Source organism: Salvelinus namaycush, chromosome 40 (assembly GCF_016432855.1).
Source record: "Salvelinus namaycush isolate Seneca chromosome 40, SaNama_1.0, whole genome shotgun sequence".
Taxonomy (NCBI): Eukaryota; Metazoa; Chordata; class Actinopteri; order Salmoniformes; family Salmonidae; genus Salvelinus; species Salvelinus namaycush.
In genome coordinates, this window is record NC_052346.1 from 15,560,297 (window position 1) to 15,585,850 (window position 25,554).

General features: G+C 47.3%; 1 protein-coding gene across 1 annotated transcript; it reads right to left on the reverse strand.

Annotated features, from left to right (window-relative positions):
* Positions 1-338: 338 nt before the first annotated feature.
* On the reverse strand, positions 339-17,214 carry LOC120033259 (obscurin-like protein 1). Its single transcript, XM_038979533.1, has 23 exons — positions 16,870-17,214; positions 15,915-16,722; positions 13,700-13,969; positions 13,220-13,480; positions 12,626-12,931; positions 12,226-12,492; positions 11,746-12,021; positions 10,664-10,778; positions 10,229-10,389; positions 9,791-10,063; positions 9,268-9,543; positions 8,710-8,985; positions 8,251-8,526; positions 7,525-7,800; positions 6,036-6,305; positions 3,943-4,209; positions 3,009-3,275; positions 2,327-2,439; positions 1,998-2,154; positions 1,546-1,707; positions 1,282-1,386; positions 824-1,090; positions 339-616 (listed from the first exon to the last, which is right to left on the reverse strand). The coding sequence occupies exons 1-23, from the start codon at positions 17,212-17,214 to the stop codon at positions 339-341; spliced, it is 6,072 nt and encodes a 2,023-aa protein (XP_038835461.1).
* Between the last annotated feature and the right edge of the window lie 8,340 nt (positions 17,215-25,554).

The following is a 25,554-nucleotide window of genomic DNA, read 5'->3' on the forward strand; positions in this document are numbered from 1 at the left end:
CAGACACCCAAGAGTGTTGCATACCGACTTGACTGGAATCCACCCTTTTTAACATTTCTCTCCAAGGTTACTTTCTGCCCTTTACAACTGACTGAAGATCAGCTTTGCTCATAACCCAAACCATTGAGTAAAACATCAAAACTGATCCTGAAACAGTTGTTTGGGGCTTAAGTACCACATTTCATCATCACGTTCCACTTTTCTGTCTCACTCATTACATGCAGTTTAGATCAGATAGAGCGCATTCTTATATAGTACCTTCAAACCCTAAAACAGTCTCAGACATTTGATTCCTGATCATAACAGAATCAACATTTCCCATTCTCTCCCCCTTGCTTCTACTTCCACATCACGTTCAGTTTGGCGCTGCTCTTGGCCTTTCCCATGGCGAAGGTAACCATCCCGCTCATGTCTGGTCTGGTCTGTTTCAGGTTCAGTTTGTGGACGGTTCTGTGGTTCTCTAAGCGGACATCAGGGCTGGACTGGATGGTCTCTCCGTTCAGAGTCCAGACTGGGGGCCTGCTGATGGCCACGGACACCTCACACTGGAAACAGGCCTGGTCAGGAGCTGTCACCGCCACATCCTCCAGCTCTGTCTCTATCACCAGGGACTGGGCTGGAGAGGCAAGGGGATGGAGGGTTAAAAGAGATGGGTCACTTTTTCCACAGGAACATCATTCTACGTGTGTGAGGGAGAGAGAGAAATGTGAAAAGGGTAAGGAGAGAGATTGAGAGGAATAAGGTGACAGAGGGACATGTCAAAAAACAGCAACAATATGTCAATACGGATATATTGTTTTACAAGAAACCACAATCCACTCACCTTCCACCAGGAGTTGGGCTGTGGAGGTGTGCTCCCCAACCTCTATACTATAGGTACCCTCATCCTCTACAGTTGCCTCGTGGATGGTCAATTTATGGTAGCAGCCGTCACTGTGGATCTCTAGCCTATCAGAAGACACCAGCTCTGCCTTGCCTCTGTACCATGTGAGTTCACAGCGCGGCGTGGACACGGTGCAGTCCAGAATCACGCGGTGCTTCTCCAGAGCCGTGCGGTCTCTCAGAGGCTTCACGATAGACACGGGGGCCTCTGAACAAATATGAGAAGTGCAGATATTTCAGTGAAGAGAACTGTTTGAGGTCAGATCATGCACAGGGAGTTCTGTCACCCACAACAGAGGTTTGGGTTTCTGTCTGCTTATAAGAACTGATGTCAGATCAGCTGGAATATCACACAGAGATAGGTGAGGTAGACCTGCAGCTCGGTAGGTAAAGCCCTACCTTCCACCTCTAGGTAGGCTGTTGATTCTGTCTGTTTGGTCACAAAGCGGATCTCCCCAGAATCCTCAGCTTTAACGCTGCACATGAGAAGGAAGTGTTTGGTCCCTGAAGGAAGAAACAAAGACATGGAATTTCATGTTTATTCTATTATTTATTTGACCTTTACTTTACCAGGTATGTCAATTAAGAACAAATGATTCACCGCAATCATGAAGTTTAACGGTTTGCTGGATTAACTGATTGATTGACTGGTGTATCACTAACCCTCTGTGCGTATCTTGATGGTGCTAGTGGGTCGTATCTTGTGTCCATCCTTGTACCACTCCCCGGTCACGTCCTCCATGGACACCTCACACATGAACACAGCATTCTGGTCCTCCTGGACATACAGGTCCTCCAGCCCATGTAGCACCTCCAGTTCAGGCTCTGTGGAGGGAGATTGGAAGATTGGTTCAACACATTGGAACATTGGTACATAGTAACAGTGTGCAAACGTAACCGTGCCAACAATGGAAGAGCATTAGTCAGGCAGCCATGACCTCTAGGTGGCAGTAGCACGCAGTACAAGGTTGGCTGTGTTGGCCTGTTTCAGCCTTCCTGTCACTATAACTGAACACTAGAGGTCAATGAAGAGTACCGTACTGAGATGTTTTACATGCACTTGGAATGAAGACCGTTCTGCGGTGATTTGATAAGGAGAGTGTACAGTATATTACCATAGACCTCCAGGTTACAGGATGTATTGACGTCTCCTACGTCACAGGTGTAGGTGCCTGCATCAGAGAGGCTACACTGCAGCAGCTGACAGAACCTCTTCCTCCCCATGGAGTAAATACGGTACTGGGTCTTCCCTGGCTTCAGCTCTGTCCCATTCTACAGTCAAGAAGAAAGACAGGGGACCAACATTATTACCGTATTCTCAGGGATAGACAACACACATGTAATGAGATCAAACTGTTTACTTCCTGTCTGTGCCTTTTCTACATAACATATTAATACACTATTGACACAAATATGGCAGGTCTATTGGTTGTATATCTATTACCTTCAGCCACCTGACCTCCACGTTCTGTCTGGACAGCTCACACTCCAATGTGGCAGGAGAGCCCTGCTCCAGTCTCATGTCTATCAGCTTCTTCATGATAGTCACTGGAGTCTCTGGGAAAGAACAACAACATGGAAGAAATGTTAAGAAATGTTCTATACTATAATATCCAATCCAGCCACAACTCTCCAGGGTTAAATATCCCTGTATTAAATAACTGGATATTCATGATGATGTTCTCGACCCTCAACCCTCTCCCTCCCTCTCTATCTCTGTACCACAAACGCTGTCTCGGCCTCTGAATGATCGGCTATGAAAAGCCAACTGACATTTACTCCTGAGGTGCTGAACTGTTGCACCCTCTACATTACAACCACTGCGATTATTATTTGACCCTGCTGGTCATCTATGAACGTTTGAACATCTTGAAGAACGACCTGGCCTTAATGGCCATGTACTCCTATAATCTCCACCTGGCACAGCCAGAGCCTGATTCCTCTCTAGGTTTCTTCCTAGGTTCCTACCTTTCTAGGGACTTTTTCCTAGTCACCGTGCTTCTATATCTGCATTGTTTGGAGTTTTAGGTTCGGTTTCTGTACAAGCACTTTGTGACATCTACTGATGTAAAAAGGGCTTTATAAATATTTTTGATTGATTATTGATGATGATGATGATACCTCACCCTTGACAGTGAGCCTGGCAGAGGTCCGGACTCCCTCCGCAGAGAAGACGATGGTGCCCGTGTCCTCCAGGGTAAGGTTGGACAGGGTGAGGCCGTGGACCAGCCCGTTGCAGCTCACCCGCCAGTGGTTGCTGGGTTTGACCCGGATGCCGTCCTTCTGCCAGACGCCCTCCACGCCAGTGTGAGACAGCTCCACCTCGAAGGAGGCCGTCTCCCGCTCAAACGTGTCCGTCTCCGCCAGACCCTTACGGATGGCGATCTTACGGGCTGTAGAGGTAGAGACATTGACAGATGGTTAAAATATAACACACCGAAAGCCAGGAGACATTTTTGCCACAGCATCACTCTATAGTCTATAGGTTATTATTGTAAGATGATATACCAACATTTCATCCATCTCTCACCCACAGGGCTTTACCCATTGTTATTTTAGTGCCTGACGGCAGGCGGCACCATACATGATAGTGTTGGCCAACATTCATTGTAGCTGTTGTTGACAGCTACTATATATAAAGGCACAGTAAATTCGGTTGCAAATAGAATCCAGGACTCAAGCTGTTGTTTTATTAGCTAAGCATAACAGGACACTGCCATAGTGTTGAAGACTTTGGTTCATTACTCTAACTGATGAAATCCTATTCATATCAATAATAATAAACTGGGTGGTTTCGAGTCCTGAATGCTAATTGGCTGACAGCCGTGGTATATCAGACCATATACCATGGGTATGACAAAACATTTATTTTTACTGCTTAGTTACGTTGGTAACCAGTTTATAATAGCAATAAGGCACCTCGGGGGTTTGTGGTAAATGACCAATATTATTGAAGACTTTGGTCAATTTAAATGACCAATATACCACAGCTAAGGGCTGTATCTGATGAAATCCTATCATTATCAATCAGTATGACATAGTGTTTGGACATTGTCTTACGCTCCACGTTGAGTTTGACCTGCGTGCGGTCGTGTAGGGTTTCACAGCGGTAGGTTCCGCGGTCAGAGAGGTTGAGGTTGCAGATGGTCAGGCTGCGTTTGAGTCCGCTCTGGCCCAGGGTGTGTCGGGGTCCTGGCTGGATGACCACACCCTGCCTCATCCACTGGACCTCGCCCGTGTCCAGACTGACCTCTGTTTCCATGGTAGCGTCTCCGTACTCCTCGGCCATCACCGCCTCCATCTTCTTAGTGAAGGTCACCTGAGCTTCTGGATAACACCGGAAGGACAAAACATGACTGTTAAAGGGATGGTTGACTAAGAATACACATTTGTATGGTAATTCACTTACTTAGGCTTTGTTTAAGTTATTTATGTAGGTATGTTGACTGGGAACACTTTCTCATTTACAGAAACAACCTTGTGAGAGTCGCCTGCTCCCATCTGACACTCAGGTCAAGCTAAACAAGTGCATCTCAAGTATTTGAAAGTATTTGCCATATATACACTGCTCAAAAAAATAAAGGGAACACTTAAACAACACAATGTAACTCCAAGTCAATCACACTTCTGTGAAATCAAATTGTCCACTTAGGAAGCAACACTGATTGACAATAAATTTCACATGCTGTTGTGCAAATGGAATAGACAAAAGGTGGAAATTATAGGCAATTAGCAAGACACCCCCAATAAAGGAGTGGTTCTGCAGGTGGTGACCACAGACCACTTCTCAGTTCCTATGCTTCCTGGCTGATGTTTTGGTCACTTTTGAATGCTGGCGGTGCTTTCACTCTAGTGGTAGCATGAGACGGAGTCTACAACCCACACAAGTGGCTCAGGTAGTGCAGCTCATCCAGGATGGCACATCAATGCGAGCTGTGGCAAGAAGGTTTGCTGTGTCTGTCAGCGTAGTGTCCAGAGCATGGAGGCGCTACCAGGAGACAGGCCAGTACATCAGGAGACGTGGAGGAGGCCGTAGGAGGGCAACAACCCAGCAGCAGGACTGCTACCTCCCCCTTTGTGCAAGGAGGAGCACTGCCAGAGCCCTGCAAAATGACCTCCAGCAGGCCACAAATGTGCATGTTTCAGCATATGGTCTCACAAGGGGTCTGAGGATCTCATCTCGGTACCTATTGGCAGTCAGGCTACCTCTGGCGAGCACATGGAGGGCTGTGCGGCCCCACAAAGAAATGCCACCCCACACCATGACTGACCCACCGCCAAACCGGTCATGCTGGAGGATGTTGCAGGCAGCAGAACGTTCTCCACGGCGTCTCCAGACTCTGTCACATGTGCTCATGTGCTCAGTGTGAACCTGCTTTCATCTGTGAAGAGCACAGGGCGCCAGTGGCGAATTTGCCAATCTTGGTGTTCTCTGGCAAATGCCAAAAGTCCTGCACGGTGTTGGGCTGTAAGCACAACCCCCACCTGTGGACGTCGGGCCCTCATACCACCCACATGGAGTCTGTTTCTGACCGTTTGAGCAGACACATGCACATTTGTGGCCTGCTGGAGGTCATTTTGCAGGGCTCTGGCAGTGCTCCTCCTTGCACAAAGGCGGAGGTAGCGGTCCTGCTGCTGGGTTGTTGCCCTCCTACGGCCTCCTCCACATCTCCTGATGTACTGGCCTGTCTCCTGGTAGCGCCTCCATGCTCTGGACACTACGCTGACAGACACAGCAAACCTTCTTGCCACAGCTCGCGTTGATGTGCCATCCTGGAAGAGCTGCACTACCTGAGCCACTTGTGTGGGTTGTAGACTCCGTCTCATGCTACTACTAGAGTGAAAGCACCGCCAGCATTCAAAAGTGACCAAAACATCAGCCAGGAAGCATAGGAACTGAGAAGTGGTCTGTGGTCACCACCTGCAGAACCACTCCTTTATTGGGGGTGTCTTGCTAATTGCCTATAATTTCCACCTTTTGTCTATTCCATTTGCACTACAGCATGTGAAATTTATTGTCAATCAGTGTTGCTTCCTAAGTGGACAGTTTGATTTCACAGAAGTGTGATTGACTTGGAGTTACATTGTGTTGTTTAAGTGTTCCCTTTATTTTTTTGAGCAGTGTATTTGACCCAGGTCTGCTGTGGACTCACCCTGTACTTTGAGGGTGGCCTTGGACACGTTCCCCTCAGCCTCCACTGTGATCTTAGAGGAGTCCAGGACCTGACAGCTCTTGATCACCATGGTGTGACACAGGCCGTTCTGCGTCGCCTGGAAACGGGCACCCATGACGACGAGCTCGCCGTCCATCCCCCACACCAGCTGCACGTCCTCTGGCGACACCACGCACTTGAAGGTGGCGTCCTCTCCCTCTAACACCATGGTGTTGTGGAGCTCTGTCAAGAACTCTACCACGCGGGGCACTGGGGGGAGGAGGGGAAAGGGAGAGAAGGAAAGAAAAACTAATGAAGGGCTCAAAGGTTTGTTGATTCATTTAATTAGGGGTATTAATTCTGGGCTGGAACCACAACCTGCACCCATTTAGAGGGCTGTACTACTTACTCTCGACTCTGAGCCTGGCGGCGGTGCGGTCGTCCTTGGACTCGCAGGCGTACTCCCCCGTGTCCTCCCTGGTCAGCCTGTGGATGGTCAGGCTGCGTTCCACGCCGTCGGCCCGGATAGTGAACCTCCGGCTGGGGACGATCTCCACGCCGTCCTTCAGCCACTGGACGTCCGCCTTGGGCTTACACACCTCACAGCGTATGGTCACCATGCCGTCCGCATGGGCCACGGTGTCGTGGAGCGGCTTGGCAAACTTCACCCTCATCTCTGAGACCACAAGTGAGAGAGAGCTGTTAAGATTGGTGATACCTTCTATCGCCCTCCGAAACCCCATTCATACTGCATTCTTTCAACCCCACGGTGCTTTACAAGACTTTGGTCATTCACAACAGCTTGTCATTCACACCAGCATTTTTCTGTCACCTTTTCTTATTGGGATTTGGCTTATAGCATCATATTAATCTCTGTTGGTTAAAGAAACACAGTGCTCCCCCCTGATCTACAGCTACTATATGATTAGATATAGACAGAATGGGAACATGGAAGTTAAAAACCTTTGACTAGCAGACTGAAATGCATCTCGTCTGTGTTGGCGTCTACTGTGTACTCTCCGCTGTCCGACCGTCTCAGCGGGTCAATGGTGAGGAACCGGTTGGCGCCGTCGACCCCCGTGTGGAAGCGGTCCCCTATGACGGGCGTCCAGTCCTTGAGCCAGCGAACGGGAGCGTTCTCCTTAGACACAACCCCCATCAGCGTCACGCTCTCTGCCTCGTAACCCGTGATGATGTTCACTGCCTGTTTGTCTACGAAGGTGACGGGGGAGTCTGGGAGAGAGAGAGAGAGAGGGAGAGAGAACGAGGTGAAAAAGGTTCACACCCTATAGTATATAGTATACATTTTAAAGTTAAAGTTCATTCCACTGTAGACAGGGTCTCGTTTCGACAAAAATTGATCACTCTTTTGTTGCTGAGAATTTTCCTGCACAAAAGGTTTCTAAAGTGTGTAATTTCCACTTTAAAATGTCAGAATTGATTTCCCTTTTGATAAACACCCTTTTGTCCATATAGCCCAGCCAATTACCTTGGATCTTCACCATGGTGACCATCTTGTCATCGATAGCATCACACATGTACTTCCCAGAGTCGGAGGGCAGGATGTCAGAGAGGATGAGTTTCCTCAGCGTGCCGTAGCTCTCGATGTAGGTCCGGTCATCGCTAGTCAGCTGTCTGTCGTTACAGTACCACTGGACAGGGGCATTGGCCCGGGACACCTCACAGGCCAGGATCAGGTCGTCCCCGGCAACCATCTCCTGGTAGTCTGCGTCCTCAGAGTTCCCCAGGATGGTCACTGGAGGCTCTGGAGAAGGAGGAAGAGACTTACGTTTTTTTGTTGATTTAAATCAGATGCAGTTTTCATAGGTATTATCAATATGTTAACAGATCCACCTTGCCCTCTGAAAGGCTAGGAGGAATTATTTTCACCATAGTGCTTAGTGTTACACCTATCCGATCCTCTAAGATCTCTACAAGTACATAGGGGTAAGGGGTAAGGGGTAGGGGATGAGAGGTAGAGGTATGGGGTAGGTGGTAGGGGGTAAGGGGTAAGGGGTAGGGGATGAGAGGTAGAGGTATGGGGTAGGTGGTAGGGGGTAAGGGGTAAGGGGTAGGGGATGAGAGGTAGAGGTATGGGGTAGGTGGTAGGGGGTAAGGGGTAGGGGATGAGAGGTAGAGGTATGGGGTAGGTGGTAGGGGGTAAGGGTTAGGGGATAGCAGATAGGACTTGATTTGTGATTAAGTGATTCTTTACCTTGCACAGTGACATGGAAGGTGATGTTGTCATCTCCAGCATCAAGGAAGTAGTCTCCGCAATCTTCCAGCTCAGCGTTAAGGATCACCAGGGAGCGGAACGCCCCTTCTTCCTCCTCACAGAACCTCTCGTCCTCGTTTAACCGGCGGCCATCTTTGTACCACTTAGCGACGGCATTGGCCCTGGAGAGTTCACACTCCAACTCGATGTCATTAGAGGGCAGGGACTTGACCTCTGTCTTGACTTCTGACCTATTCACAATCTTCACTGGGGGCTCTGGAGGGAGAATGTTCACATTTGGAGAGTCAATTCCATTTGAATTCAGTCAATTTAGGACATGAAATCCTCACTTCTTAATATATTTTTCAATTTTTGCATTAGTATTTTTATAATCTCCAGATTGAATTCAAATGGAATTTTGTGAAAACAAAGTACCATTCACCTCCAACCATCTCTTACCTGACACCTTGACCTGGAAGTCGATGAGGTCATCTGAGGCAAGACAGGTGTATTTCCCAGAGTCCCCCGGGGAGGGCGTGCGGATGGTGAGGCGGCGGATGAGTCCATCCTCAGTGATGGTGACATCACTGCTCTCCTCCACCTCTCCTCCATCCTTCATCCAGATCACCTCAGCGTTGAACCGTGACACCTCGATCTCCAGGACGATGGGGTCTCCAGAGAAACAGTCCATTACGTCAGACATTGTTTCAGAGCGGGCCAGCTTCACAGGAGGCTCTGAGAAGAGGGGATTTATATGGTTCATTTCTATTCTTTGAACAGAATATTGCAATATGGGAAATTAGCAGACAGCAGAAAGCAATACATCAAAACAGCATAATATAGATACCTAAAATCTAACTTATTTATAAGAAATCATAGTGAACAGTTATATTAATAATATTATGTATGTCCATTCATCTCACATAGTTGAAAAATACAAAATCAAAGATTGAAATACTTGACCCTGACATAACTAGACCTCTTACGCTGAACAGAGTTAGTTCACTGACCACATACCTGTAATAGTGACCAGCCATGTGACCGAGTCATCCTCTGTGTCACACACATACTCTCCTGTGTCCTCCACAGTGGTCGTGGGGATGACCAGTGTCCTGTGGGCTCCCTGGACCTCCAGGATGAGAGAGGCACTCTCCTCCACCTCCAGCCCGTCTCGGTACCACCGTACCTGGGCATCAGGCTGGGAGATCTCACAGCTGAGCTCCAGCCTCTCAGAGGTCAGGCTGGTCAGCTCCAGCTCAGACTCAGTGGGGGAGACGATTCGCACCGGAAGCTCTGAGAAAGGGAGAACAACTTGCATTAAAAAGGAAGCGATTAAAAATATATATATATATATTTAAATAGAAGTTTGGATATGAAATAGTCTGACATAAGATTAAATTGTGTAATAGTGTAAAAAAGGTAAATTAAATAGTTGTCTTCTGATAAGGGGGATTGGTTTGGTAGGAGACCCCAAAAAATGAAACGATTACACTACCACTCAGAACAAATGAACCAGGTATGGAACCTTGGAGTATCTTACCTGTGATGGTGACCTGGAAGAACACAGAGTCTCCATCCGTGTCGCAGACGTACTCTCCGGAATCTTCTGCCGAGCAGCAGAGGACGGTCAGCCTCCTGTACGGTCCCTCGGACGTCAGCTGGACGTTCTCCGTCTCCAGGACCTGAAGGCCGTCCTTAAACCAGTGGACCTCACCGCTGGAGCGGGACAGCTCACACTGCAGCACCACCTGCTCAGAGATATGACCCTCCATAACCACGTCCTCCTTGGGCTCCACGATCATCACTGGAGGCTCTTGGTTTCAACAAGGGAAAAGTAGCATATGAATGAGCATATTCTACCACCAGGATAGGATAATTGAGGTTTGCATCATCATCAAAGTCTCGTCTTTGCTCGACACAATGGAGTCAACTTCACCGGTAACATGACATGAAATGTAGGCTAGTGTACAGTACATACCTTTGATGTTGACAGTGAATGAGAGGCTGTTGTCTCCTGATTGACAGCTGTAGGTTCCTGCGTCTGAGGTCTCAGCACAACGGATGATCAGTCTCCTCATGGTGCCCTCTGTTTGTATGGTGATGTTATTACTGGCCTGGACCTCAACCCCATCCTTATACCTGGAGAAAGGTCATGACGGACAGGACAATGAACCTTCAGTATTCTTGATTAGTTGAATCAGGTGTGATGGTGCTTGGCTGGAACAAAAGCCTGAACCCAACTGGCCAACACGGCTCTCGCAATTGTTGAAACTTCGTAATAAGCCTACTTATATTTTTTACAGTCTGAACATGATCAGATCCCACTAAATGAACGATAGTCTAAGCAGAAATGACATCCAGGATAATGACATCCAGTTTGTGTTTCCTAGCGGTGTGTATGTTAGCTGTGTACCAGGTAGCGTTGGCGTCCTCTCTGGAAACCTCACAGGTGAGCACCACAGGATCCAGCTCCATGGCAGACTTCTGGAGCTCCTCCTCAGGGACCCCACTGAACTGCACAGGGGGACCTGGTGGGGGAGAGAGAGGGGGAGGGGGAGGTTGGATGGTCATCGTTAGAGTTAGCGTTTGGTTGTGGTTTGGAGGAGGAGGCTTGCTGGGTTGGAGGGGTTGGAGTGAGTAGTGGAGTGTTTTGTTACAGAGTGATCAAACTAAGCATGCTCTTACAGAGGTTTGTCAGATACATATCAAAAAGATCAGGACAGTGAGTGAGAGGAAAGAAATGGGGGTGAAAAACAGGTTAGAGAAGACTCAGAGAACATTTTCAAACTTGCATTCGTTTTAGAACAGAAGCCACCACACTGGGTTACAGGACCAAGATAATCCTGTCAATAACAACAACAACAACAACAGAAGATGACTTGCCAGCACAGAGGAAGTACAACACAGTATTATGATTCCCTCAGAGAAAACACAGAACAACGATCTCCGTTGTTCACCTTTGACCTCCACCTGAAACACATTGACATCATTAGCTGTCCGACACATGTAAACGCCCGAGTGGGAGAAGTCAGGCGATTGGATAATCAGCGTCCTTGTATGCCCATCCTCCTGAAAGTCTACACCAGGCAGGTTGAAGATCTGCTCGCCATCTTTGTACCAGTAGACCTGGGCATACGGGTCTGATAGGTCACAGTGGAGAACGATGGGCTCGCTAGCCTCAGCGGCCCTGGTCCTCTCCTCTTCAGGGAGGTGGGAGAACATGGCTCCCGCAGCTAGGGGTGTTATGGGTGATTGGTTAAGGTGGCAGATATGGGATGCTCAGTTAGCTTGGGTGATCGTCAGCGTGAATCAGTATGACATCATGGCTGATGGTTGAATAAATTCATGTGAAATTGTGAATTCAAAGAGATGGTCACACTTCTGAAAAACCTCCAGTATAGAAAGTTGATGTTTATATGGAAAATTGAACATTTCTGGTTGAGAGTGCATGTTAATGATCTCCATGACGACCAAACATGACATACAGCAACTCACCTTCAACCTCCACGTTGAATTTGATGACATCACCCATCGTCTCGCATGTGTACACGCCAGAGTCGCTGAACTCAGCCGATTGGATAACGATCCTTCTCATGTTGCCTTCTGATTGGATGTTGAGGCCGTCTGTCACCTGTAGCCCCACCCCATCCTTGAACCAGGCCACCCTGGCTGAGGGGTGGGACACCTCACAGTACAGGACCACAGGGTTACCAGTCTCCACCCTCTTGTTACTGTCTGACTCTGACATTAGGCTGAACTTCACCACCGCAGCTGGAATGGAATCATTACTAAAAGATATGTACAAGCAGTATTCAGTATTCTAATATCATGCAATTGCATATCATTACAGTACAAACAAGCCTAGTGTAAACGTTAAAACAGTCCTTGTTATAAGGCCTCCGCAATACAGATTGTCTAGCTTGACGCCATTATCATGTTATTTCTCTTTACACTCCACCGTTCTACAACACCTACCTTGAACCTTGAGAACTGCTGAGTCTCTGACTCCGTTGGCGATGAAGGTGACCTCTGCCTCGTGGTCTTCCACCTTGGTGCTGTGGATTACCAGGGAGTGCTGTGTATTGGCCTGTTGGATAGAGTAGTGTTGGGTATCCTGTAGCTGGGTGCTGTTCAGGAACCAGATGCCCGTCACCATCACTGACAGATCGATGGAGAACAGGGCGTCCTCCCCCTCCGTCACCTCACAGCCCCGGAGAGGGGTCCTTATCTTGGGACCTGGCACTGAGAGGTGAGAGTTCAAAACTAGTGACATTCAATGAATTTCCATAGCTGCAGAGTACACAAATACCATAGTGCATGACAGCCTTTCATCCCTGATCACATCAACATGGTTTCTCTCCAAGTCAGCACTCACCAAGATGGACGACTTTAGGGAACTCCACGTGTCCACTACGACCATACTTATTGATGCAGCAGACGCGGAAGCGGTAATCGCCCTCGCACGGCACGCTGTCGCCCATGACCTCTGCGGAGGTCGCCGTGTCGGAGGTCGCACACCTCAGCCACTCCTGTGATCCCACTTCCTGTCTCTCCAGGACATAGACGGAGCGCGTGGTGGTCTGGCTGGTGGGGGCCGGCTCCCAGGAGAGGAGCACGCTGTTGGGCCTGTCCACATCCATCTCCACCCCCACTGGACAGATGGGAGGGCTGTGTCTGGCAGCTGTGGAGAAAACCAAAACAGGGGGAAAGGTACAAAGTAGGTGAGCAACGGTTGCCATAATGTTTGTAGCCTGTCGCACGTTTGTTAGTCTCTAGCAGCTACATTAGGATATGTTGCACAGTATAGCTGGAGTTTTCACCATACTGCCGTTCTAGTCCTTTCGGATCTACATGGGTAAATCCCCAAAAAGTTAACTGTAAACTGTGTACGTCACGATTAAACTTTGATTTGATTTGGAAAGTCCCTAAGTAAGGGGCCATGGGTCACTTTGGTCGACATCCACCTTACCTTTGACTCTGAGCCGGGATGAGGTCTTGGATCTTCCCACAACGAAGGTCACGACCCCAGTGTCCCCATGGCAGACGCTGACGAACACCAGGATGTGGGTTTTACCAAAGGACTTGAGGATAGTCTGGTGGCTCTCGCGTAGCTTCAGGCCATCTTTGAACCAGTGGACATCCATGTTCTCCTCCTCTACCTCCACACAGAACACTGCGTTCTCCCCCTCCAACACGTCTAGTTTTCGAGGAAGTTTTTTAACAATTGTGCCTGTGGGTGAGAAAGAGAGTTGAGGCGCATGTACTGTATGGCTGTATATCCTGGAGAAAAATCATTGGGTTTATAGAAAATAATTTCAAAACATAAAAAAAAACATTAAAAACAATTTTTTCAATAGTTCTGATGCTCAAAGATGTCTTTCCTAGACTGTATTAAATGAGTGAATGATACACTGCCATACTTCTTCCATACTATAAGACGCCTACCTACCTTTGACGGCCAGCTCAGCGATACTCTTCCCTCCATCAGGCATCTCACAGAGATAGACCCCATCGTCGTCTGCTCCTACATCTCGGATAGTGAGCCTGCGCCTGGTTCCTTTCTGCTCTATGCCGTATTTACCTCCTGGCTGCAGTCTCTGGTCCTCCAGGTACCAGGCAGTAGGGATGCCCTCATTAGGTACCTCACACTCCAACACGGCCATGCCTCTCTCTTTCACCTCCACGTCTTGCAGTGACCGCCTGAACCGCACCGCTGGAGCTGCACACGGGTTGAAAGGGAGGTAGTTATGGATTGGTTTATACACTGTCTGGAAAACATATTGCGCTATGTCTCTGTGTAGTATTTTTTCAGTGCTTTAAGCTCATTTTAGGTTGTCTTTACAGTGCTTTATGCACATTTTAGGTTGTTTTTACAGTGCTTTATGCACATTTTAGGTTGTTTTTACAGTGCTTTATGCACATTTTAGGTTGTTTTTACAGTGCTTTAGGCACATTTTAGGTTGTTTTTACAGTGCTTTATGCACATTTTAGGTTGTTTTTACAGTGCTTTATGCACATTTTAGGTTGTCTTTACAGTGCTTTATGCACATTTTAGGTTGTTTTTACAGTGCTTTATGCACATTTTAGGTTGTTTTTACAGTGCTTTAGGCACATTTTAGGTTGTTTTTACAGTGCTTTATGCACATTTTAGGTTGTTTTTACAGTGCTTTGGGCACATTTTAGGTTATTCCAGTCATTGGTTGAGTTTTGATCAAGGTATAACACATTTCATGAGCTACGGTATGACTTATGCTATGATTGATTGCAGGATTTCAACTAACAGTAATTTCAATTACATTTCAACTTTTAGGGTTATTTCTACCAATCTATCGACATTGCTGTGGACTTTGGCCATGGTCAACATGGTCAACAACACAGCAGAAAATCTGTATTCAGGACACATACAGGACACATACCTCAGCTCATTCAGCCTCTAAATATAGGGACACACGGAGGCAGTGGGGTGGGAGACATGCAGGAGGAAGGGAAGCTAGAGGGGAGAGGGGAAGAAGGGGAGCTAGGGGAAAGAGACTGGGGGGAGGTAGGGACACACAGAGGCCGTGGGGTGGGCAGGGGAGATATGCAGGAGGTAGGGGGAGAAGGGAAGCTAAGGTGTAAGAGACTAGGGGGGAGGTAGGGGGAGGGGGGAAGCTAGGGGGAGGGGGGAAGAGACTAAGGAGTAGGTAAGGGTAGGAAGAGGGTTAGAAAGACCCGTGTTTATCTCCACCTATTAATAACTCCCTGGTAGATTAGGGATGTGGATGCGAGACGGATACCATTTAATTTACGTAGCCATGTGCTGTGCTATGGCTGAATCACCCTGGGATTATCCTATAATGATGACTAAACAATTACCAATTACGAGGGTGACTCAACTGAGATCTTTTAGCAATGCATTTCCACAATCTACTGAACTCTCTATAGAGCAATTAGTTGTGACAGCTGAAGATCTAACTCTCTCTCTATGGCATTTCTATGAACTAAGAAGTACTGAATGTTCCTGACTAGCATGAGGGTTTGCCACAATGTTATTCCTTCAAAATGATGATCAAATTAGGTAGGTGAGAGCATGCTTTCATAGTTTTAATCAAACCTGATTGTTGATCATCATGGCAAAGGAATTAAGTAAGGAAAGAATGATGGTATAGATATAGGATCTTAATTTTTTTACTTTTATTTAACTAGGCAAGTCAGTTAAGAACAAATTCTTATTTACAATGACGGCCTAGGAACAATGGGTTAACTGCCTTGTTCAGGGGCAGAAAGACAGATTTTTACCTTGTCAGCTCGGGGATTCGATCTAGAAACCTTTCAGTTACTGGCCCAACGCTCTAACCACTAGGCTACCTGCCGCCCCAATTTGATCACCCTGTTGCAGGAGAACTTTCCGGCAATACAGGAAATTAAAAACTTGTAGTGTATTTCAGGTTTAAAAAGTCTTCTGAAGTTTGTAATTTCCACTTTCAAATTCAAGACCTGATTTTTCCTTATGAAAAATGGGTCAACCCCTACAAAAATGTCCATTAATTATAATCCACATAATAATTCACATTTCCTGTTGCTGCGGATTATTTTCCTGCTGTAGCAAACTGGCTTAAATTAAGATCCTACATCTGTAAGAAAGAAATTAAAAGAGAAGTCCTGAAACACTGCTAAAGCCCTACCTTTGACCGTCAGGTAAACAGAGCTGAGGGTGTGTCCCAGAGCGTTGGACGCAGCACACACGTACAGCCCTGTGTCCTGATGTTTACAGTACATCACTTTGAGCGTGTAGTAACCCTCTCTGTCCTCAAACAGAAGGTGACGCCTCCCAGCCTCTAGGGGCGCTCCGTCTTTCTTCCAGATGATCTCAGGCTTAGGTTTCCCTGTCACGAAGCAGCGGAACTTAGCATGTTTCCCCTCCGAAACCGCAAATTTCTTCACATTGGACGAGTTCAGATTGGGCTCGTCCGGCTGTCTGGACGAACCGTGTCTCCCCATCCTGTGCCTTATACTACGAGGTGATGTCTGCCCGTTGCTGCACCCATTTGACGTGGACGCCCCGCTCTCCTGCCGTTCCGGGACGAGCTCCACAAGCAGCACTGCGCCCGCCAGCGCCCCTCCTTGATTGTTATGAGCTCTGCAGGTATAGACACCCCCGTCGGGCATCCGCGTCCGGAAGATCTTCAGCTGGAACCAGCCTCCGTCCTGGCTGCTGACGTTGAAGTGGGCGCTCTCGAAGATGTCGCTCAGCTTCTTCCCGTCCTTCTCCCACACCACCTGGGGCAGAGGGTTGCCCGACAGCTTACAGGAGAAGGCTGCGTCCTCGCCCCGGTCCACCCTCAAGGAGAGGGGCTTGATGAGGAAGTGAGGTCTGTCGTCTGACCCTTCATAGCGCTGCTTCTTTTTCTCCCGCTCACTCCCCTCTCCCTTTTCCTCTACCTCTCCGCTCTGTTGGTCTACCTCTCCATTCCTCTGCTCTACCTCTCCATTCTGTTGCCCTCCATACTCCCTGTTCTCTTGCTGTCTATATTCCCCATTCTGGTTCTGTTGCCCCTCCAACTCCCTGTTCTGTTTCCTTCTAAACTCCCCATTCCGTTGCCCCCCTAACTCTCCATTCTCCAGCCTGGTTTGCTGCACCCTATTGACCTCTGTCTGTTTCTGTGCCCCTTGCCGCTCCTGACTGTTCCCCTCCACCTTCAGTGTGGCAGGGGCGCACGTCTCACCCACGCTGTTACTGGCCTTGCAGATATACTGGCCTGCGTCCTCCAGCCTGACCCCAGTGATGTGTAGGAAGTAGGCCTTGCCCTCCTCCGACAGCCTGTAGCGTCCCTCTGATGGGATCTGTACATTCTTCTTCTCCCAGACCACCTCAGGACGAGGGTTGCCGCCGATCTTGCATTGCAGGACGGCGTCCGTGCCACACTGTGCCACCACGGGGCGCGAGTAGCCCAGTACACGGGGGGCACCACCGAATATGTCCATGTTGGCTTCCTGCGTCTGTCTCAATCCCTTCTTCTCACTCTGATGGGCAAAACAAATGGGGTCCGTAGTAGGAGTCTCTTGTAGATTGTGTCACACGGTCGTCTCTACCGCATATCAATCTGCAGAGAAAATATGAGTCATTGTACATTAATAATACAGTTACTACATAACTCTCACACAGTATCTAGTGATGTCTTTTATACGTAATTAAGCAATAAGGCCCGAGGGGGTATGGTATATGGCTAATATACCACGGCTAAGGGCTGTTCTTAAGCACGACGCAACGCGGAGTGCCTGGACACAGCCCTTAGCCGTGGTATACTGGCCTTATATCACAAACCCCCGAGGTGCCTTATTGCTATTATAAACTGGTTACCAACGTAATTAGAGCAGTAAAAATAAATGTTTTGTCATACCAGTGGTATAAGGTCTGATATACCACGGCTGTCAGCCAATCAGCATTCAGGGCTAGAACCACCCAGTTTATAATGCCTTATATACATCCCATCAGCTTTGTCTTGGAAGAAGTACTACAGCCTTTCACTCTGAATGTTTTGCATCTAGTGGACAACGTATTCACTGCTTTGTGATAACAAAATGACATTGAATACAGCCCCAAGCTGAAGGACAGTGCTTTCTCCTCAGTCTAGTGGTGTTGACCCAGTAAAACAACCCATGATAATGTCTCTGAGAGTAAAGTGGAGGTTTGAATTGACAGTAAAGTAGTGTCTCAGTCAGAACCGAACAGACCACAGCCCTCCCAGCTGGTGCTGTAGCTCAGCCAGAGGAGTATTTCAAGTAGTCTGTCCAAATAAAGACCTTGCCTGGAGGCCTTGTGTCAGATAACAGAAAATCCACACAGTAACATACAGTATGTACACCTTTACTCTCCAACATAAGAGTTACTATACACTAAAGGGAAAATATGATACCTCCTGGGATTTTTGGATTACTGTTGATGTGCTACCTTACCTGAGAGACAGTCACAATCTGAATGCCCACAGGGATTGGTATCAGGAAAAGGGAACTCTAGAAATGCCTAATACTTGGTGTCATTGTTGCTATACTAGTAACCCCATATCAGGTTCAGCTGTAGCCTTACAAATGCATTGTGGTGCAGTTGATGTTCTTATGGTTTGTCTGTAGCAGCTGTAGGGTTCATCTCTGGCAGGCAGGGGCTATTTCCCAATACAGAGATAACTCTCTCTCTCTCTTACACGTGAACACATGGCATTTGAGACTGCAGCCAATGTGTCTAGGTGCTGCAGTATATTCCCTCCAAAAGGCTGTCCCACAGTACATTCTACTGCATCATTGCCATTGACCCAGTTATTTATTTGGTTACCATGGGGGCAAAGATCCTGTTGATAAAGAAGCTCTTTTATCGACTTCCAGTGTTCTCCGAGAGTTGCTGAATTTCCTCTTCACTCTCATAGGTGAGGTGAAATGATACACAATCCGCGTCGCTTAAATAATGATACAATCGTACAAACTATGATAATCAGAAACTTACCAGTGATTCCAGAGTGACACTTCCTCTGTTCCACATTGACAATATAGCCCACAAATTAAAGCCACTCTTCAGAATCTCCTCCCAGGGTTCAAGAAGACTTTGAACTCTTTGATTGGAATGACTTTTGACCCAGGTGTAAGTCTGGTTCAGCGTCCCTTAAAATGGCCGCCGTCTGCTCGGTCCGGTAGGGATATGTTTCCCGCTCTCAGTGGTTTGCTGCAGTCCTGCTCTCTCACTAAGACAAGAATGTCTCTCAAGATGTCCTTACTTAATAAAAGCTAAACGAGTGTCTTGATCAACTTCAATCCTCTGTTCCAAACAGCATCAAACAGATAAACAGCTCTCAAGGCTCGTCCTGTTGCTGTATCTGTCCATCCAGTGAGGTGGCTGTGGCTTCTGGAACTGGTGGGGGTCTGGAGCTCCTGTACAGGGACCACACAATCCACTCTGACTGCCTGGTGGTTTGCGTCACCCGGTCCTAAGGCACCCGGTGTGTCAATGTCAGGGAGAGAGAGAGAGGGGGAGGGAGATGAACAACCGTTAAATGCTTGTGCAGCTGCTACCCTGCCGCTGCTAGCCGCCCCTAAAAATACTACAGGTTTTGATGACAGCCAGTCAGATAAGTCTTGGCCCTCCATTCACAGACCCTACAGGAACTAAAGATAGACATAAGCACTGAGCAGCACTGCTCTGTGACTGGTCAATCAGCTTCCTAGAGATCCTCTGTTTAATCTCCACAGAGGACACCCCACCTGCCAAGACAGTGACTCCCGGCATCAAGCACACTAGCTCATCATCAGTAAACACAGATGATGTATGATGTATCATAGACATAGATGTTTAAATGTACATTCTGGAAGGGCAGTTGATAATTGCTGAGCTCAAACTCTGCTTATAAACTATTTGTGAAGCATTTAACCTTTCACTGCAGTGAAAATCAGGGTCACACAGAGTGATTCTTGGTAGTCTTAAACAAATCTACTTTGAAACAAAAATATACACCTCACACACATGGTTATGGGCTTAAAACAAGAAGACACCTGTACCATGTCAGATATAGAGATGAAATGTATTCCATCTTGAGTTTGCATCCCAATATTATACTTTATATACATCACAGAAGACTGAAATATAACAAAACTGTTATACATAGAAACAGAAGTTTATTAATTATGAAATTATGAAAAATATGAAAAACATTCCAGCCAGGAGGCCACTAGGTCATTTGACTGCAGGAAAAGCTACGTAGGCCTACATAAATAACTAGACATATAGACAGTCAATCATTACTAACACCGCATATGCTATGGTAATGGCCTCCCCTATCAGTGTCTGTCAGCCCCCATCACCAGCCCCCCTGCCCCAGCCCCAGCCCCATGCCACCTCCTGCCCCCCCAGCCCCAGAGCCTCTCTCTGGGTTAGCAGACATAGACTAGAGGGTGCTTGTAGGATAGTGTTGTTCGTCAGAACCCATTACCATCCGGCACATCAGAACATCACCACCACCAGAGTGACCACCCGAGACTGCCATGACATCTGTTTCATAGAAACACAATACATACAGCTGGTGTTGTTTCATGGAAACACAATAAATAAAACTGAGGTCAGTGAAGCACTTTGAATTGTTGAAGTAGCTACAGCTTAACTACTACAACACGTACTAAGGTACCACCACAGACATATAAAATATGTTCTATTGCACTACGGATGGGTCCATGAAAGTCTACATGGCATGGAGAATCCTGTTTGTTTTACACATTAAATTTATATAGGAGCAACAATGGGACTTTCCTTTCTTCTGTCCCATTCATGCCAAAAGAGGTAAACTACAAACTCTCTATGCTTGTATGTCAGTGACTGGACCCATTACAACAGTTTGACTACAGTTTGTATGGTGAGTGACTGTGCCCATTACAACCATTTGACTACAACTTGTACGGTGAGTGACTGGGCCCATTACAACAGTTTGACTACAGTTTGTATGGTGAGTGACTGGGCCCATTACAACCATTTGACTACAACTTGTACGGTGAGTGACTGGGCCCATTACAACAGTTTGACTACAGCTTGTACGGTGAGTGACTGGGCCCATTACAACAGTTTGACTACAACTTGTATGGTGAGTGACTGGGCCCATTACAACAGTTTGACTACAGCTTGTATGGTGAGTGACTGGGCCCATTACAACAGTTTGACTACAGCTTGTATGGTGAGTGACTGGGCCCATTACAACAGTTTGACTACAGCTTGTATGGTGAGTGACTGGGCCCATTACAACAGTTTGACTACAGCTTGTACGGTGAGTGACTGGGCCCATTACAACAGTTTGACTACAGCTTGTATGGTGAGTGACTGGGCCCATTACAACAGTTTGACTACAGTTTGTATGTTGAGTGACTGGGCCCATTACAACAGTTTGACTACAGCTTGTATGGTGAGTGACTGGGCCCATTACAACAGTTTGACTACAACTTGTATGGTGAGTGACTGGGCCCATTACAACAGTTTGACTACAGCTTGTACGGTGAGTGACTGGGCCCATTACAACAGTTTGACTACAGTTTGTATGTTGAGTGACTGGGCCCATTACAACAGTTTGACTACAGCTTGTACGGTGAGTGACTGGGCCCATTACAACAGTTTGACTACAGCTTGTACGGTGAGTGACTGGGCCCATTACAACAGTTTGACTACAGCTTGTACGGTGAGTGACTGGGCCCATTACAACAGTTTGACTACAGTTTGTATGTTGAGTGACTGGGCCCATTACAACAGTTTGACTACAGCTTGTATGGTGAGTGACTGGGCCCATTACAACAGTTTGACTACAACTTGTATGGTGAGTGACTGGGCCCATTACAACAGTTTGACTACAGCTTGTACGGTGAGTGACTGGGCCCATTACAACAGTTTGACTACAGCTTGTATGGTGAGTGACTGGGCCCATTACAACAGTTTGACTACAGCTTGTATGGTGAGTGACTGGGCCCATTACAACAGTTTGACTACAGCTTGTACGGTGAGTGACTGGGCCCATTACAACAGTTTGACTACAGCTTGTATGGTGAGTGACTGGGCCCATTACAACAGTTTGACTACAGCTTGTATGGTGAGTGACTGGGCCCATTACAACAGTTTGACTACAGCTTGTATGGTGAGTGACTGGGCCCATTACAACAGTTTGACTACAGCTTGTATGGTGAGTGACTGGGCCCATTACAACAGTTTGACTACAACTTGTATGGTGAGTGACTGGGCCCATTACAACAGTTTGACTACAGCTTGTATGGTGAGTGACTGGGCCCATTACAACAGTTTGACTACAGCTTGTATGGTGAGTGACTGGGCCCATTACAACAGTTTGACTACAGCTTGTACGGTGAGTGACTGGGCCCATTACAACAGTTTGACTACAGCTTGTACGGTGAGTGACTGGGCCCATTACAACAGTTTGACTACAACTTGTATGGTGAGTGACTGGGCCCATTATAACAGTTTGACTACAGCTTGTATGGTGAGTGACTGGGCCCATTACAACAGTTTGACTACAACTTGTACGGTGAGTGACTGGGCCCATTACAACAGTTTGACTACAACTTGTATGGTGAGTGACTGGGCCCATTACAACAGTTTGACTACAACTTGTATGGTGAGTGACTGGGCCCATTACAACAGTTTGACTACAACTTGTATGGTGAGTGACTGGGCCCATTACAACAGTTTGACTACAGCTTGTATGGTGAGTGACTGGGCCCATTACAACAGTTTGACTACAGCTTGTATGGTGAGTGACTGGGCCCATTACAACAGTTTGACTACAGCTTGTATGGCGAGTGACTGGGCCCATTACAACAGTTTGACTACAGCTTGTATGGCGAGTGACTGGGCCCATTACAACAGTTTGACTACAGCTTGTATGGCGAGTGACTGGGCCCATTACAACAGTTTGACTACAGCTTGTATGGTGAGTGACTGGGCCCATTACAACAGTTTGACTACAGCTTGTATGGTGAGTGACTGGGCCCATTACAACAGTTTGACTACAGCTTGTATGGTGAGTGACTGGGCCCATTACAACAGTTTGACTACAGCTTGTATGGTGAGTGACTGGGCCCATTACAACAGTTTGACTACAGCTTGTATGGTGAGTGACTGGGCCCATTACAACAGTTTGACTACAGCTTGTATGGTGAGTGACTGGGCCCATTACAACAGTTTGACTACAGCTTGTATGGTGAGTGACTGGGCCCATTACAACAGTTTGACTACAGCTTGTATGGTGAGTGACTGGGCCCATTACAACAGTTTGACTACAACTTGTATGGTGAGTGACTGGGCCCATTACAACAGTTTGACTACAGCTTGTATGGTGAGTGACTGGGCCCATTACAACAGTTTGACTACAGCTTGTATGGTGAGTGACTGGGCCCATTACAACAGTTTGACTACAACTTGTATGGTGAGTGACTGGGCCCATTACAACAGTTTGACTACAGCTTGTATGGTGAGTGACTGGGCCCATTACAACAGTTTGACTACAACTTGTATGGTGAGTGACTGGGCCCATTACAACAGTTTGACTACAGCTTGTATGGTGAGTGACTGGGCCCATTACAACAGTTTGACTACAGCTTGTATGGTGAGTGACTGGGCCCATTACAACAGTTTGACTACAACTTGTATGGTGAGTGACTGGGCCCATTACAACAGTTTGACTACAGCTTGTATGGTGAGTGACTGGGCCCATTACAACAGTTTGACTACAGCTTGTATGGTGAGTGACTGGGCCCATTACAACAGTTTGACTACAGCTTGTACGGTGAGTGACTGGGCCCATTACAACAGTTTGACTACAACTTGTATGGTGAGTGACTAGGCCCATTACAACAGTTTGACTACAACTTGTATGGTGAGTGACTGGGCCCATTACAACAGTTTGACTACAGCTTGTATGGTGAGTGACTGGGCCCATTACAACAGTTTGACTACAGCTTGTACGGTGAGTGACTGGGCCCATTACAACAGTTTGACTACAACTTGTATGGTGAGTGACTGGGCCCATTACAACAGTTTGACTACAGCTTGTATGGTGAGTGACTGGGCCCATTACAACAGTTTGACTACAGCTTGTACGGTGAGTGACTGGGCCCATTACAACAGTTTGACTACAGCTTGTATGGTGAGTGACTGGGCCCATTACAACAGTTTGACTACAGCTTGTATGGTGAGTGACTGGGCCCATTACAACAGTTTGACTACAGCTTGTATGGTGAGTGACTGGGCCCATTACAACAGTTTGACTACAGCTTGTATGGTGAGTGACTGGGCCCATTACAACAGTTTGACTACAGCTTGTATGGTGAGTGACTGGGCCCATTACAACAGTTTGACTACAGCTTGTATGGTGAGTGACTGGGCCCATTACAACAGTTTGACTACAACTTGTATGGTGAGTGACTGGGCCCATTACAACAGTTTGACTACAGCTTGTATGGTGAGTGACTGGGCCCATTACAACAGTTTGACTACAGCTTGTACGGTGAGTGACTGGGCCCATTACAACAGTTTGACTACAGCTTGTATGGTGAGTGACTGGGCCCATTACAACAGTTTGACTACAGCTTGTATGGTGAGTGACTGGGCCCATTACAACAGTTTGACTACAGCTTAAATGGTGAGTGACTGGGCCCATTACAACAGTTTGACTACAGCTTGTATGGTGAGTGACTGGGCCCATTACAACAGTTTGACTACAACTTGTATGGTGAGTGACTGGGCCCATTACAACAGTTTGACTACAGCTTGTATGGTGAGTGACTGGGCCCATTACAACAGTTTGACTACAGCTTGTACGGTGAGTGACTGGGCCCATTACAACAGTTTGACTACAGCTTGTATGGTGAGTGACTGGGCCCATTACAACAGTTTGACTACAGCTTGTATGGTGAGTGACTGGGCCCATTACAACAGTTTGACTACAGCTTGTATGGTGAGTGACTGGGCCCATTACAACAGTTTGACTACAGCTTGTATGGTGAGTGACTGGGCCCATTACAACAGTTTGACTACAGTTTGTATGGTGAGTGACTGGGCCCATTACAACAGTTTGACTACAGCTTGTATGGTGAGTGACTGGGCCCATTACAACAGTTTGACTACAGCTTGTACGGTGAGTGACTGGGCCCATTACAACAGTTTGACTACAGCTTGTATGGTGAGTGACTGGGCCCATTACAACAGTTTGACTACAGCTTGTACGGTGAGTGACTGGGCCCATTACAACAGTTTGACTACAGCTTGTACGGTGAGTGACTGGGCCCATTACAACAGTTTGACTACAGCTTGTATGGTGAGTGACTGGGCCCATTACAACAGTTTGACTACAGCTTGTATGGTGAGTGACTGGGCCCATTACAACAGTTTGACTACAGCTTGTATGGTGAGTGACTGGGCCCATTACAACAGTTTGACTACAGCTTGTATGGTGAGTGACTGGGCCCATTACAACAGTTTGACTACAGCTTGTATGGTGAGTGACTGGGCCCATTACAACAGTTTGACTACAGCTTGTATGGTGAGTGACTGGGCCCATTACAACAGTTTGACTACAGCTTGTATGGTGAGTGACTGGGCCCATTACAACAGTTTGACTACAGCTTGTATGGTGAGTGACTGGGCCCATTACAACAGTTTGACTACAGCTTGTATGGTGAGTGACTGGGCCCATTACAACAGTTTGACTACAGCTTGTATGGTGAGTGACTGGGCCCATTACAACAGTTTGACTACAGCTTGTATGGTGAGTGACTGGGCCCATTACAACAGTT

Excerpts from the sequence above, each read along its gene's own strand:
- LOC120033259 (XM_038979533.1), bottom strand. The coding sequence starts at position 17,214 with ATGGACATATTCGGTGGTGCCCCCCGTGTACTGGGCTACTCGCGCCCC. Across the intron at positions 12,022-12,225 it reads AGCAGTTCTCAAGGTTCAAG|CTGCGGTGGTGAAGTTCAGC; the intron begins GTAGGTGTTGTA and ends ATTCCATTCCAG. Across the intron at positions 2,155-2,326 it reads TGGAGGTCAGGTGGCTGAAG|AATGGGACAGAGCTGAAGCC; the intron begins GTAATAGATATA and ends TCTTGACTGTAG.